Raw genomic sequence first — 14,094 nt, forward strand, 5'->3', positions numbered from 1 at the left:
AGGTTGTTTCAGGGTTTGATCAGTGAGTTAGTCATGCCCTGACTTAGATCAGCCCAGAGGTTGTTTCAGGGTCGAAAGAACTCGAAGGTTATTTTAACCTGTGTCCAAAGGTGCTATTTATGCTGTCTTCATTGCATCAAGATTTTTAATGAATATTAGATTCCCAGACTGACAGTGAGTAAGTTATAAAAAGAACTTGGTTGAAGTGGAGAGTAGACTGATAATAACAGGTGCACCTTGAATGACGTGTCTAGATGTAAAATCAAGTGACTCCTCCTACCCATCCTAACAAACATGCAGCGCCATACATCAATGCCCAATTAACATCGACTCCAAAATTTGTCATATTTTCCAACTGCCCTGTCCATTCCTCTTTTTTTAGCCCAAACAAACTTATATGGATGGTATATTACTTACTCTAACGATTCCCATGTTTGTGCGTTTTCCAGCTGCGCGCATGCAATGTGTTCTCGAGTGGGCTGAATACTTTGTGTAGTTTTTTTTTCCTGCTAGTACAGTTAACGGTGGGTATCCAACAAATCTCTCGGCAATAACCACTGACAAGAGAATAGAAGTCAAACAAATACGATAACATCTAAGAAAAACCGCCGTGAAATTGGTTTAACGCAGGACAAAGACGGAGAACATAACAACTACAAGAATGAAAGCATTGTTCTTGGGCGTAATAACACAACTAAAAACTATTAAAATATTTCAAAAGGTGCTCTGTAACAATATGATGTGCGAATAAGGTGGTCCCACTTTGAAGAGCAAATATCAAAGATAAGGTAATCAAGAAATGATTAGTTTTTGGGCGAATATTTAATAACATAAACAAACTCCGTTAAGTCTGGTTGTGTTGTCAGGGTGTCAGCAAATGAGAGAGCAGAGTTAAGGTAGTCAGAGGAAACAGATGACGCATTCGGCGACATTGGGACCAACCTGTCCGATAAATGCTATTTTATTACTTGTGAAGTGCCGTTCTTATATCGTAAAGATTTGTTCGCGTATATTAGGCAACAAGAATTAGATTTCTATTCAGAGCACGAAGCAAATTAGAAACGGAGCGCGTATACGTGTGCCAGTTTTTGTAGAAGTCTACGTTTGTTCTTTTGAGCAAGAACCGAGAAACTTTGGTTTTTAAAGCTTCAAGCAAATCAAAGAAAATCCTGAGAAAAAACTGGCCAAGCGAAAAAGACTTTTCGCATCCCGTCTGTGAGGATTTTAAAGCGAGGATACAGTGCATCGGAACGAGTGAAGCGGAAACTTCTGTTATTATCGGCAACATATATTAATAAACCAAAATGAATGAGGAATGAAAACAGGCAAAAAAAGGACGACAAACAGGAACTAAAACATTTACCGAGAAATGCGACATTCAGTAAGAGCTTCATGTGGGAAGGTGACAGATACTTGAACTTGGAATACCGGCTCTTTGCTTAATCAAGAAAAAATCCTTGGACAATCAAATTACTCTGCTTGGCAGAGACTTCCTTACTCCCTACTCTAAAGCAAGCAGAGTATTGGACAATATATTATCGTGGGATTTGAAATGGAAATTAGACTGTATGGTATTTATTAACGAGTTCAAAAAGAAACTTTGAATACGAAACCATTCTTCCTAAGCATCGGTTAACTAGAAAGGAATACTCAATATTAGAAAGTATCGAGGAATGCTAAGGGAAAACTCGAGCTAAGATTGGTAACTTTCTCGGACGCGTATGTAACAAAGTTTAAGAAGAAAACACGCACTAGAAGTAGTAAAAAAGCACAATGGACCAAACAAATCTCGAAGACCTGAGAAACTGGAGAGAAAGAACAAGCCACCGAACAGAAGTGCAAATCGTTTTCGAAACGTTTTTGTTCGTGTTGCTCGAAATCGTTGCCATTGGTGGAAACGTTATGGTCCTTGCTGCAGTATGGAGAAGCAAGTCCCTGCGATCCATCACCCATCAATACATCACCGTACTATCCACTGCTGACCTGTGTGTTGCTCTCCTCGACTTCTCTTTGTGTGTTGCTAGCTCCACCACCGGGGATTGGCCATACGGACAGGTAGCCTGTCATATACAGGGAACTAGCATTCTTCTATGGAGCACGTTCTCCATGTTTATTGTGTCCATGACTGCTATTAACAGGTATTTCTGTGTTGTCAAACCTAATCTATACAAGACAATCTTCACTCGTAAGTCAACTATTATAGTCATAAGTACTACGTTGGTAATAAGCATGGCGATAATAATTGGAATCCCTACTGGACTAGAAGTTAAGTATCAGTTTGGACCACATCTATTTTGCATCCCTGTTTTTCCTACAAAGAAGCTACAGATGGCCGTCCTTCTCCCCGCACACTTTGCCTTCATATCTATCCCAATGTTGACCATCTTCGTCTGTTACTTCAAGGTATTTCGCCATGTCAGGCAACATGTTAACAAAGTGGCTCCATCTTTATCGAGGGCGAAAACTCAGAATCTCAAGTCACGAGTCGAGGAAGTGAAAATCACTAAAGTAGTGTTCGCAGTCATGATAGTGTTTTTCTTGCTCTGGACACCTGTCTGTGTCATAGGAACACTGTTTTTGATTGGCGTGTTTATACCGCGCTGGGCGCATTTAACGTACGATTATCTGGTCATAACAAGTGCTGCTACAAACCCTATACTGTACGGCTTTCTTAATCAAACATTCAGGTCGGAATACGCCAAGATTTTAGGCTGTAAGAGTCTGCAACGAAGGCGACGCAATGATTTGACGGAGATAGAGTTCAGCGCGAGCCACACACAACGAGAAAACAGGATTCGAATAAAATGAAAGTGTGAAAGAACAAACATTGTGAACGAAAGCATTTAGGGCCGCTCGTGTTTAGCACAATGTAAAACTTTTTAATTTAATCTAGTATAAAAAGATGTCAAGAGGTCCAACAGACAAGTTTCAAGACGGGATGATACAGGGTGTGATCTTTAGCTGAGTTGTCCACATGTTTCAGTGCAGGTGTAGTTTTACTTTTCGTGAAACGTTCTTAGTTTGCGTCGTGAAAGCCTACGAGGCAAGCCGTATGTCCGTCATACGATGAAGCTTCGCAAGGTCGTTGCACACGAGTTCTGATTACTTCGCGTCAAGGAAACATTATCGTTGTAAAAAAAAAAAAAAACTTTTCTAATTACCACCGCAAGTACAGCAGTGGCGCAGCTCAACGATGTCGAACTGAAAGCATGTGAAGGTGCCTCTAGCAGCCATGTATGAATAATTTGTTATACAGTCCATTTATGAACTGTAAAGTTCAGTTTCTGGGAAATTTGTTTCTAAGATATAAAATTGTTACGCTTATCACTGGCAAGTGTTGATTGATGTATTCATATAATGAGCTGGGGAGGTATCGATATCTTTATTTTATCATAATCATCATCACAATCACCATCTGCATCATCATCATCATCGTCATCACCATCACCTACATCATCACCATCATCATCACCATCATCTGCATCATCATTATCACCACTAACAACAACACCATTCTGCATCATATCACCACCACCATCGTCATCCTAATTTATCGGATTGGCCTTATAGTAATTGATTTTTTTCCATAACAGATTAAACCAGAAGAACTCTGCAGTATGCAAGCGAGAGATCGAGTTACTATATTAATTTATATTTCAAGACTGCGCTCCAGACAGAGAATTCGCATCAGATCTATTCCAATCTGTAGCTCCACTCCATCAGTGCATCCAGTACCGGCTATTTCTGCTCCATGTGAATTTAAAACCTCCTTAAAAGTGCTCTTACTTTTGGTTTTGACCGGTAGAGTGCGAACAGCTGCACTTAGGATTATTATAGTGTGTGCGTTTCAACCAAGACAAATTTAGATAGAGTATTCCTCAGTGCACTTTGAGTGTTTACGAGTAAATATTGTCATATGAGAGAAAAGTTTGGAAAATATTAGTCTGGCTCCTACGCAGGACCTACGCAGATGTTCTTAGGATAGTCACGTTGTCACGCAATGTTCGTGAGAAGCGTTGCGTGACGATCCTATTGAGAAGATAAGAATTCTCATCCAGATTCCTTTATAATTGGAATTTACTGGTGCGGAGGTCGGCAGAGTGTCATGTGCGATGACCGAGTCGAATGCGATATTTGATTCAAAATTTAGCATGCAAAGTTCAAATCTTTAGACTTCCTGGTTCCTAAGGGTGTGGAGTATTGTTATTCGAGTATCTAAGCGACATTGCATTGACAGCAGTAAGAGACGAGGCGCAATAGCAACGCAAACTACTGGTTCTGCGCATGATTATATACACTAACTGGACGCGACTGCGTCACTCTCAGCATGGCTCATCGTAAAACGCGCCGCCATCCCGACCATTAAAATTGATCACGCCTGATCCAAAGCAACATGAAATGAAGAAAGAACGCGATTAACGCAGCCTGATGTCGTCACATTTTCTATGCACGCATGAGACACGTGGATGTGAAAGAACTAAGCTTGTGCGTACGCTAAAAAAAGAGAAGAAAGAATGGATGGATGGATGGATGGATGGATGGGATGGGATGGGATGGGATGGCTGGATGGATGGATGGATGGATGGATGGATGGATGAAGAAAAGCAAAACTAGTCAGCTGAGTTCTCCTCATTTTATTCATTATTGTTCTACTAGTGCTTTATCATCATTTCATAATCATCGTGCAGCACAGCTCTGAATTCAGTTTCACAAGTCGATAATTAGGAAATAGAAATATTTTTCTTGAAGCACGTTTTTTTACAATGCAAAATCAATGCTTCTAAAACTCATTTGGGATCCAGGAAACCAGGAGTTAGTCCTTATAAATGTCACTTATTTTGAATTTTATCCACTCATAAATAACAATCATTGTTTGTTTTTTTTCCATCAGAATCAATAAATATATTTTAAAAATTTCCATAAAAGATTGGTGAATAATATAATATAATATAATTTTGTACAGAATGTTTCAGCAAAAGGAATAGTAGAGCAATATACACAATTATACTCATAATTGTCATTCATAATAATTATAAGTAATAGTATAAGTATAAATGTATAGATATGAAATAGAAATAAAAGTAATATAATAAAATCCCATTGAAAATAATAAACTAATGTTGAGATAGATGTCACCCATAAAATTAATAAGAATTAAAAAAAAACACTTTTCTCTATTAATTAAATAAAATCAAACAGGAAAGCAACAGGAAGGCCATATTTACAAATATATTACATTGTTTAGATTAGTTTATTATATGAACGTGAATCTTAGAGCCTGGACACTAGCAAATCGAGCAATCTGATTGGATAGATCGCATCGCGGACTGGACTAGATTCTCCGGCATTAACCGGTCCGATCGCATATTAATCTTACGGCGAAAACATTTTGTCCTTTTCAATGAAAAGTGGTCATATAATAAAACTCTTATCAACTGAGCTTGGTCGGTCTGTACGGGATAATCTTGACCTCAGTCAAGATTATCCCGTACAGACCTCCCGCTCGGTTAATAAGATCTAAGTATTGACATTATGATGGTCATAAATTGATAATCTTATTAATCATGAATAATAATCCAGTCTTCTAATATCAATATAGTTTTACTCTGATTCAAATATGATTTATATGACAAATTGATTGTTAAGTGAAATTTTGACTATGAATAACACTGCATTGTGCCAATTCTACCACACTGAAATATGATTTTTTGCTGAATACTCATTTGAGGACTATTTTTCGATATGTATAATTACATTTTTTTATAACAATGGATGTTGGGTTTTCATAGTTGCGGTAAACAATATTCTTTTCCCCACTTATATGATGTAATCTGCAAGAAGTCTTTAATTAAAAAAAAACGATAAGACCTTAATCACACTATGTCACACTAGCACCGATACACACAAATAACCTACCTATGATAATTTTGTGGGTCATCTTGTTTTTTTTGCAATTACCACATAATTAGATTGACAGTTTGTCAATCCATCCCCACACCATTTCAGCTACTACTCCAGATGACGTTAGTACAAACGCATGCTCAATACCCTTATCGCACAGGTAGATTTCACCCTCAGGGAATTTCTTCTTCAAGTCTTCATAATACGAGACAGGAGCCCATTGATCTGTTGCTCCATAGTAAAATATGAGTTGATTCAAATGTTTGGATATGACCTGCATCACAAAATAAACAACTATTTCAATATTTCATCAAGCTTCCATGAAGTTTGCAACACACACACTATCATTATAATCACTGTTTACAGCACTCAACTCAAATGCCATATGTTTCCAAATATGGCTACCACAGGAATCCCAACTACTTACCTCTTCATCAAGATCTGTGACTTCAGCCATTTCACAACGTGCCATCTCTAGCGAATTACTACTTGCTTCAGAGTTAATTAATCGTATGGTGGTATCCACGACCCCATCTTGAACATTACGCCCATTAAACCACCACTGAACCAAGAACTTCACAAAGGATTGTGGGAAATATGAGACAAGAGAAACTGTCGACACAGCAAACCATTTGAAATAATTGACCAGAGGAGTAACATACCGTCCATTAGGTGATGCTGCCATTCTTTCAATCGTCGGAAATAATAAAATAGATTTGATGATATCTTTTTCTCTTTCACATTCTCTTAAGAGATCGAGGATAATGTAGGCGCCTATGGAGTGACCAATCAGAATTATTTTTGTATTTTTTGGGATGTGCTGTTCTAGAAAAACTCTCTTGTGGACAATTTGTTCTCTAAGTGAGTAGGTTCCAGTAGTAATGGCACAAGACTGTGAATGATCTACAGGGTCCTTTTCTTCTTCTTCTATTTCTGCTTCTTCTTCGTGGCATTTTGTGTATTCTGCTAATATTGGTGAATGGCCTGAAAAATGAAAAATAATATAACTATGAATAAATTGCAATTAATAAGCAATGTGTAGTTCCAGAAAATATCCATATTTGAGAAGCTATATCAAACACTTGAAAGAGTGTTTGATCTTCTGTCCAAACGCCTGGAAGTCAGTTAAAAGAACTTGGGCACCTCAATTTTCCAACCCCTTCTTGGTGTTTAGATACTCGGATCAAACACTCTTTGCCGTGTTTGATATATTACGTTAAAAGTATGTTCCCCAGTAAGATGTTTGTGAGTCGTCCAGCCCAGAATGCCAGAGATCTATGCCATGCTAATCGTAACAGGGCAACCAGTATCAACACTCTCTGATTACATCCTATCCCTTGCGCAAATCTAAAGGGTTCGGTGATTTAACATCTTCAATTGGATCACATTCATCCACCTCATTCATAAGGAATATTGACACAAATGCTATTCTTGAGATAATCATCAATGTTTGTTGAAAATATACCCATTTAATTTGAAATCGCTAGAAGGAAATTAATTAGAGAGGGTACTTTTTATGGAGGGGGGAATAGACCCTCCCCACCTCTTCAAATTCCTAATCCCCCTAGGTGGGAGAGGTATTGATAATTTAGAATAGAATTAGAAATTCAAATCAGCTTCTGTTGGGGAAGATATGGACATTTTCTTGAAGGGATTTATAAAACTGATAAATCATTGGATAGTTGATAATAACTATGTTTGCTTATAAATAAATAAATCTAAGGCCCTGTCCACACTATGCCAGATAAATTTAAATCCGAATCTTTATTTATTCAGTTAGGCCTACCGTCCACACTAGTCTGGGCGAATCCGGAACAATTCTTCACCGAAAATGAATTTTCGAAATGAAACCGAATAAATAAAAATTCAAATTCAAATTTATCCGGCCTTAGTGTGGATGGGGCCTAACTCAAAAATTCCCAAAAAATAAACCAGTACAAAATAATCTGACAGTAACGTTCTGTACGAATGTTTCAAAATGCAAACTATATCTCAAAAAGATAAAGAAATACCAACTCCAGCAGCTGGAGTGATGAAGATAAAAGATAATGAACAATGTGGTGAACAGCTTCAGTCTATGATAAAATTTTGAAGTAAAATGATTAAAAAATTAATGATGATTTTAAGAAGTTTTTACCTAATATTGAGCTTGGAAAATTTAGATAACATCTCTAAAACAAGAAGGAAAATACTTTATATCATCATAAGAAAACCAGAACAATTCACATCTGTCGTTATGATCAATAATTAACAAGAACTTTTAGAGATTTTTGGTCTTAAAATACATATGCATATTCATGAATGCAGCTCAAAGTTATCTCATGAAAGACTCCATGAAAACATTATAAATATTTGAAAAACAAAAAACAGAAACAAAAATTAAAAAATAAGTAAAAACAAATACAGAATAAGAAAAACTTATTTCTTAGTAAATTTAATCTGGAGTGGAATTTTAAATAAAGGGGAAGTGAAATAATTCAAATGACCTATATAAATAAATAAATGAAAACTTTTGGTGAAATGAGTACCAAAGAACTAATGATATTTTTAAGCTTAATTACTATTCTTTTTGCTTTTATTTGTTTTTTATTCACAATTTAATGTTTTTATTTTAAGTTTTCCTCACAAATTATGTAAAACACAGGACCCCCCCACCCCCTCCAAACACCAACACAGCTAAAATATTTTTATAGGGTAAAATATATATGGAATATATTGGAGTAATTATTAAGGGATTTTTTTTAAAATATAGAAGTACAATTCATGTATCATGACCTAAAAGACATTTTTTAAACTATTATTTTTTCATACCGGCATGTGAAATCCCATAGATAGCCAAAGTCTTCTTGCTTGCTTCAAATAAACCTTGTATGAAAAGGTCATAATACTCCACTAATCCCGGGTTACCGGGGATGATAACCACAGAAACCTTCGGGCAGGTATCTCTTGGTAGTAGAGTAGAAATAACAGTCGGAATACCGTTGACTGGGATGACTTTTCTCTGTATTTCTGGAGCTTCTTCTCCTAACTCCGCCATATTTTGCTGTGTGAGAATGAAGAATGATAATCATCCAAATATATGCGCATACATTAAATAAATTAGCATAATATTGAGCCGTTCCAGTCTCTCTCTCTCTGGAAATACAAAATGGCGGACGACCATGCGTGAGATGAAGATCTGTAGTGTCCAACTAAATTTATAATTCGAAGACAGAGAAAAATCAAAGACTTAATGTAATAAGCTAGCAAGGTATCGTAAACATCATAGAATCCACTGGAGTGAAAAAAATCAGCATATACGCTCTAGTTTCTACGCGATCTGTAGAGTATTTTCAGAATTTTATTCACTGATCTGGAAATAGGAATTTCTTCAAGGAAAAGAGAAAAGATTTATTAATAATGAACAGTCTGTGTGGCTGTCGAGTTACAGGAGTGTTGCAGTTGGTTGGTGTGGCTGCAACGAGGAGATCGTTGTCACAGGTTTGTATGTTTTTGCCTCTTTATATTCAATATTATTGCCGGAATAATTGGTGTGCGTTATACACTGGGATTACATAACTAAAGTAAATTATCCATCATTTTCTTATTACGTAAGCTTATATTCACCGTATCAAGATCAAGGTTTACTTGAATTTAAGGCCCCATCTTAAGGGAAATTATGAAAGGAGGTGAGGTTTTTAAAAAAAAATTTGCGACCTTCACTGCCGTGTAGGGGTCGTATATTTTAATTCACCTTTTCGGCGCTAGCTTGGATTGTGTTACGGTCACCAAAAAGTTCGGACATCGCTCTCGGATTCCCACACAAATTCACTGACTTTAAAGAGAAAATTTAGGTACAGATTTCTTTAGTTAGCTCTCTTAAGAGCAGTAAGAAAAGCTTCAAACACAGTGGGGCAAATAACTTCATATACTAAATTTTGTTGTTGTTGTTGTTTTCAGGCAACTTTTAGAGCAAATTATGCATCCTTGGTCAACCATGCAAAGTCAATTCAATCAAGACAATTATTAATACAGAGAAACAGAGTCCCAAGAACATTCCAACAGACTTCCAGATACAAACAAATCACAAGACATCTGTCCTCAGTAGAGGTATGTGTACGTATGTTTTGCTTTAGAGGCATTGCACCATCACGTGATGGCAGCCATGACAGGAGGCACAAAAATAGAGTCTTTTGCCCCTGGGAAACTCTGCCATTATGTGATGGTGCAAAGCCTCTATTACATTATTATATTTACATTATTTTAGGTGGGTCCACTTCACATTAACAGCCCACCTCACAGCTCATTTTACTGAGGCCCTGTCCACACTATGCTGGATAAATTTGAATCCGAATTTTTAGTTATTCAGTTAGGCCTACTGTCCACACTAGTCCGGGCGAATCAGGAACAATTCTTCATCGAAAACATTTTTTTTTCGAATACTATCTCCAGAGTGGAACAATATTATTTGAAAACATTGGCTAGCCGTATTAGTGTGGATGGAGAACATTTCGTATCTGAAATTTTTCGAATACGATGACATCATGATTGTCATGGAAACATGGCAAGAAGGCTAAAAATGGGCTCAATTTCAGCTTTGATGCACATGCTCAGATGTGCAATGAAGTGTTTTTGCTGCCTCTGATCGGACTAGTGTGGATGCGAAACATTTTATCCGTTTTCATGTGTGGACGGAAAACTTTTTTTCGGTTTCGGTGTGAAAGTTATGGATTCAAATTTATCCAGCACAGTGTGGACGGGGACTGAGTAAGATTCTGATCATGTAGGTAAACTAACATATCTATGGATGTTTTTCTAGAATCCCCAGGGGGGTGGTGATGGTACAATGACAGCTACTGCCCCAGAACCAGAAACATTGGGTACCAAGATAGCAAAGTTCGTTGGCTGGTTCAGTGGCATTAATTCTAGAAGCTCTGTAAGTACTGAGATCAGGTACCATTTTGTTGGACTTACTAAGTGACTTACTGTTTGGCTGACTGACCAACTGACAGATTGAGTCAATGAACAATTGTCTCAATTGATGACTTATTGACAGGCTGGATGAATGTATTGATCAGTCCCTCAATTAATCAAGCAAACAAACATGTATTTTAGCAATTAATAATTGAATAGATAATCCACTTACTTCTTAACTGACTGCAATGCTATCCTCCATAGGTGTTGTGGAGAAGTGCCATGACGATGTACAGATCTTGTATAGAGGAAGTCAATTATGATGATTTTTATGAAGGTATACACCGAATCAAAATATGGTGACCAATTTGAATAACTATTGTTCTGCACTGACTAGCGACTGACTAGCCTCTCATACATGTGAAAATGCTCTTATGTTTGCACGTGATCACGAGGCTAGTCAGTCGCTAGTCAGTGCAGAACAATTCCAATTGGTCACCATATTTCGATTCAGTGTATTGAAATACACTAAAGCTCCCCTGTACATTGAATCAAAATATGGTGACCAATTTGAATAAGTATTGTTCTGCACTGACTATAGGCTCTTGTTTAAGTGAAAACATGAAAGCATTTTACTTGAACAAGAGGATAGTCAGTATAGAACAATACTTATTCAAATTGGTTGCCATATTTCAATTCAGTGTATACTGATCTCTCTTATACTCATCCTCTAAATTGTATAGTATACAATATTTCAATTATTACTACAATTAATCAAGAATTAAATATTTTGACGAATAGCTTTTCATGATTGTTTTAGCCTGTAGCATGCCTGATACTTTCCAGTCCTGGTTCATGATCAATCAACTCCACATTTGGTAAGTTAAAAACTTCCTTTATCAAGATCATTCTCCAGCGAGTTTAAAGACAAAGACATAGCAGACCATGTTGATGGTATTAACAACTAAACAGTGGTGCAACTAGAGGGGAAGCAACTCCTTCCCCAAAAGAGAAGTAACCTCTTCTCCAAAACATTTTACTAAACCTGTGAATATGGAGGGAAGCTCTAACATGAAATGCTTACACATGTGTATTGGTGAGAAAATTGTACTGTACATTCCCCCCCCCCCCCCCCCCCATTTTAACAGAGACCTTGCTATGTTCCTGCCACTTATGAGAATTCCACCAACATTACCATTTACCATGACATACACATTACTACCTTGCAAACAAATTAATAATTTCTAAAGATTTTTGGGATTATCTTGCTTACTATCCTCCATCTTGTCGATATAGAAAATAACTCCTAAATTACCTAGATTAGTCAATAACAATGCCAATGAAAAACTGTTTTAGGATGTGTTTGGTGAGGCTGAAGGCAGAGGGGAAAGATGGGCAGTTCATGTACCGAAAGCTGGTTGAGATAATGTGGCAAGATGTAGAGGCAAGGATGAAGAAAATTGGGGTAAGTCAACCATCATCTTGTGCTTACAGTGATCATTTGAACATAAAAATCCTGTGTTTCTAGGATGAAAAAATATTTTTTTGATAATTTTAATGCATCTAGGGAATCATTTTACTTGTGTTGATAAGGGTTTTTTGAATACAATGAAGTCTGGTTATCTCAAACCTTGTAAAGGAATGGCTAAAAGGTGCAAAATAATGGGGCTTCAAGATATCCAGGGTAAAACAGGGTTGACAGAGCTGGGAGGCTACCAGAATATCATTTATTATTATTGTTATTTAGGAAAATAAGGTATACTTTTGTATTAGTTTGATTTCTGTTAAAAGAATTTAAAAAAAAACAGAGATTATCCCCCATTCCTTTTGAAAAGTCCTTCTTAGCCCTACTCCATTAAAAAGTATCCTGTCTTCCCTGTAAGATTGTATTGTTACACTACTGACATTACAATCAATTTGAGCAAATCTTAGCACAATCCCTGGAATGAATGCTTGCAATATTGTTATGTGTGCAGAAGATAATTTCTTTCCTCGATCCTAACATTGATATATTTACTTTTGTATTGGTTTTAATTAGGAGATAGATTCAACAACTGCAAGAGAGAGCCTCAGAGAACTTGTTCAGGAATTCTATGGCCTGATATTTGCATATGATGAGGTATGGTCTTCTAGTCCCTAGTCAATAAGGGGTTTCTGACATTATTACCCAGGCTATCCCAGAATCCACTATTTACTACCCCAGAAAAGGTCATTGAAGAGACAGCTTGGGGTTAATAATATTGATACCCAAGCTATCCCAGAATCCAACATGTAGACCATCCCCAAAAAGTTCAATGAAGAGACATGGGGTTTGTAATATTGATACCCAAGCTATCCCAGAATGCACATTGTTATCAATATCGATTAACTTTTTTTGTATATTTAGGGTTTATTGTCACATGACAGAGTGTTGGCCGCAGCTTTATGGAGGTTAGTAGTCAACTGCTATATGATATAAGAGTCAATCAGATTATAAAGAAAGTTTCCACCATACCTAGAGATTAAGGGAACCAAAACAAAAGTAATAATTTCCTGTGGTTAAGGCCCCAGCATTGTTTGCCAGTGGTTTCTCAGGTTTTTGGTTGTTTTTCTTCTTGTTGTAGGAACATGTTTTATGACAAAAGACAGACAGATGCCTCACAGTTGGCAAACCTAGTCAAATATGTACGTAGACAAGTACAACACCTTGATAATCTGGATCCTGAAGAGCTCCTTACGACAGGAAAAGTACCATGGCTGCCCTTTAGGACTGCTAAAGAACAGCCTCCCTTCTTATACCAATCATACCATGCCAATTAGTGTGATTTATGAAGTAAAGTAATCATGTAATGTCAAATCCCATACTTCTTTGTGGAAACACCAATGTAAAGAAGTTTTATAAGAAGCTAAAATGCAACTTTACGATACACGAAGATAACTGTGTTATAATATTAACGTGAAACAAAAACTGTAAATATGTGATAAATACTGAAATTATCAAAACACAAGTATTGAAATATTGTGTAGACTTCAATGAAGGACTAAGTTTAATGGGATGGTCTTCGAGTTTTGTTGAGTTGTACCTCATTATATTTTAATAAACATACCTTCTCTTTGATTCCGTTGTTTAAAAATAATGACTTCATCAGGTCTTCTTTCAAAAAGGTGGCCAAAAGGATAATCACCAGAAAGCACTTTACCTATGTTCTCTTGTCGCAACATGCAAAAGCATGCATCAAAGACATCTCATATGGTGCTTTAGTTTCTAAGTCATGTTAGTCTCCCCCACAGCTGCTTTCAGAAGCGTTGCGTGACGACACT

General features: G+C 36.8%; 3 protein-coding genes across 3 annotated transcripts; 2 read left to right on the top strand and 1 right to left on the bottom strand.

Moving 5' to 3' along the window:
- The first annotated feature begins 989 nt into the window (after positions 1 to 989).
- LOC116293156 (melatonin receptor type 1A-like) lies at positions 990 to 3,315 on the top strand. The gene has a single exon (XM_031700551.2). The coding sequence runs from the start codon at positions 1,774 to 1,776 to the stop codon at positions 2,806 to 2,808; it is 1,035 nt and encodes a 344-aa protein (XP_031556411.1). The 5' UTR covers positions 990 to 1,773; the 3' UTR covers positions 2,809 to 3,315.
- A 1,304-nt stretch (positions 3,316 to 4,619) lies between these two features.
- On the bottom strand, positions 4,620 to 8,941 carry LOC116293190 (lipid droplet-associated hydrolase). Its single transcript, XM_031700587.2, has 3 exons — positions 8,713 to 8,941; positions 6,329 to 6,885; positions 4,620 to 6,175 (listed from the first exon to the last, which is right to left on the bottom strand). The coding sequence occupies exons 1-3, from the start codon at positions 8,936 to 8,938 to the stop codon at positions 5,966 to 5,968; spliced, it is 993 nt and encodes a 330-aa protein (XP_031556447.2). The 5' UTR covers positions 8,939 to 8,941; the 3' UTR covers positions 4,620 to 5,965.
- Positions 8,942 to 9,050: 109 nt separating this feature from the next.
- On the top strand, positions 9,051 to 13,891 carry LOC116293206 (ubiquinol-cytochrome-c reductase complex assembly factor 1). The gene is made up of 10 exons (XM_031700607.2): positions 9,051 to 9,151; positions 9,264 to 9,381; positions 9,841 to 9,990; positions 10,700 to 10,816; positions 11,059 to 11,131; positions 11,615 to 11,672; positions 12,151 to 12,259; positions 12,833 to 12,913; positions 13,181 to 13,224; positions 13,398 to 13,891. The coding sequence occupies exons 2-10, from the start codon at positions 9,301 to 9,303 to the stop codon at positions 13,591 to 13,593; spliced, it is 909 nt and encodes a 302-aa protein (XP_031556467.2). The 5' UTR covers positions 9,051 to 9,151; positions 9,264 to 9,300; the 3' UTR covers positions 13,594 to 13,891.
- Positions 13,892 to 14,094: the final 203 nt, after the last annotated feature.

This window comes from Actinia tenebrosa, unplaced genomic scaffold (assembly GCF_029948245.1).
Source record: "Actinia tenebrosa isolate PJP-AT-01 unplaced genomic scaffold, QUT_ActTen_1.0 PGA_scaffold13__45_contigs__length_12533684, whole genome shotgun sequence".
Lineage (NCBI taxonomy): Eukaryota > Metazoa > Cnidaria > Anthozoa > Actiniaria > Actiniidae > Actinia > Actinia tenebrosa.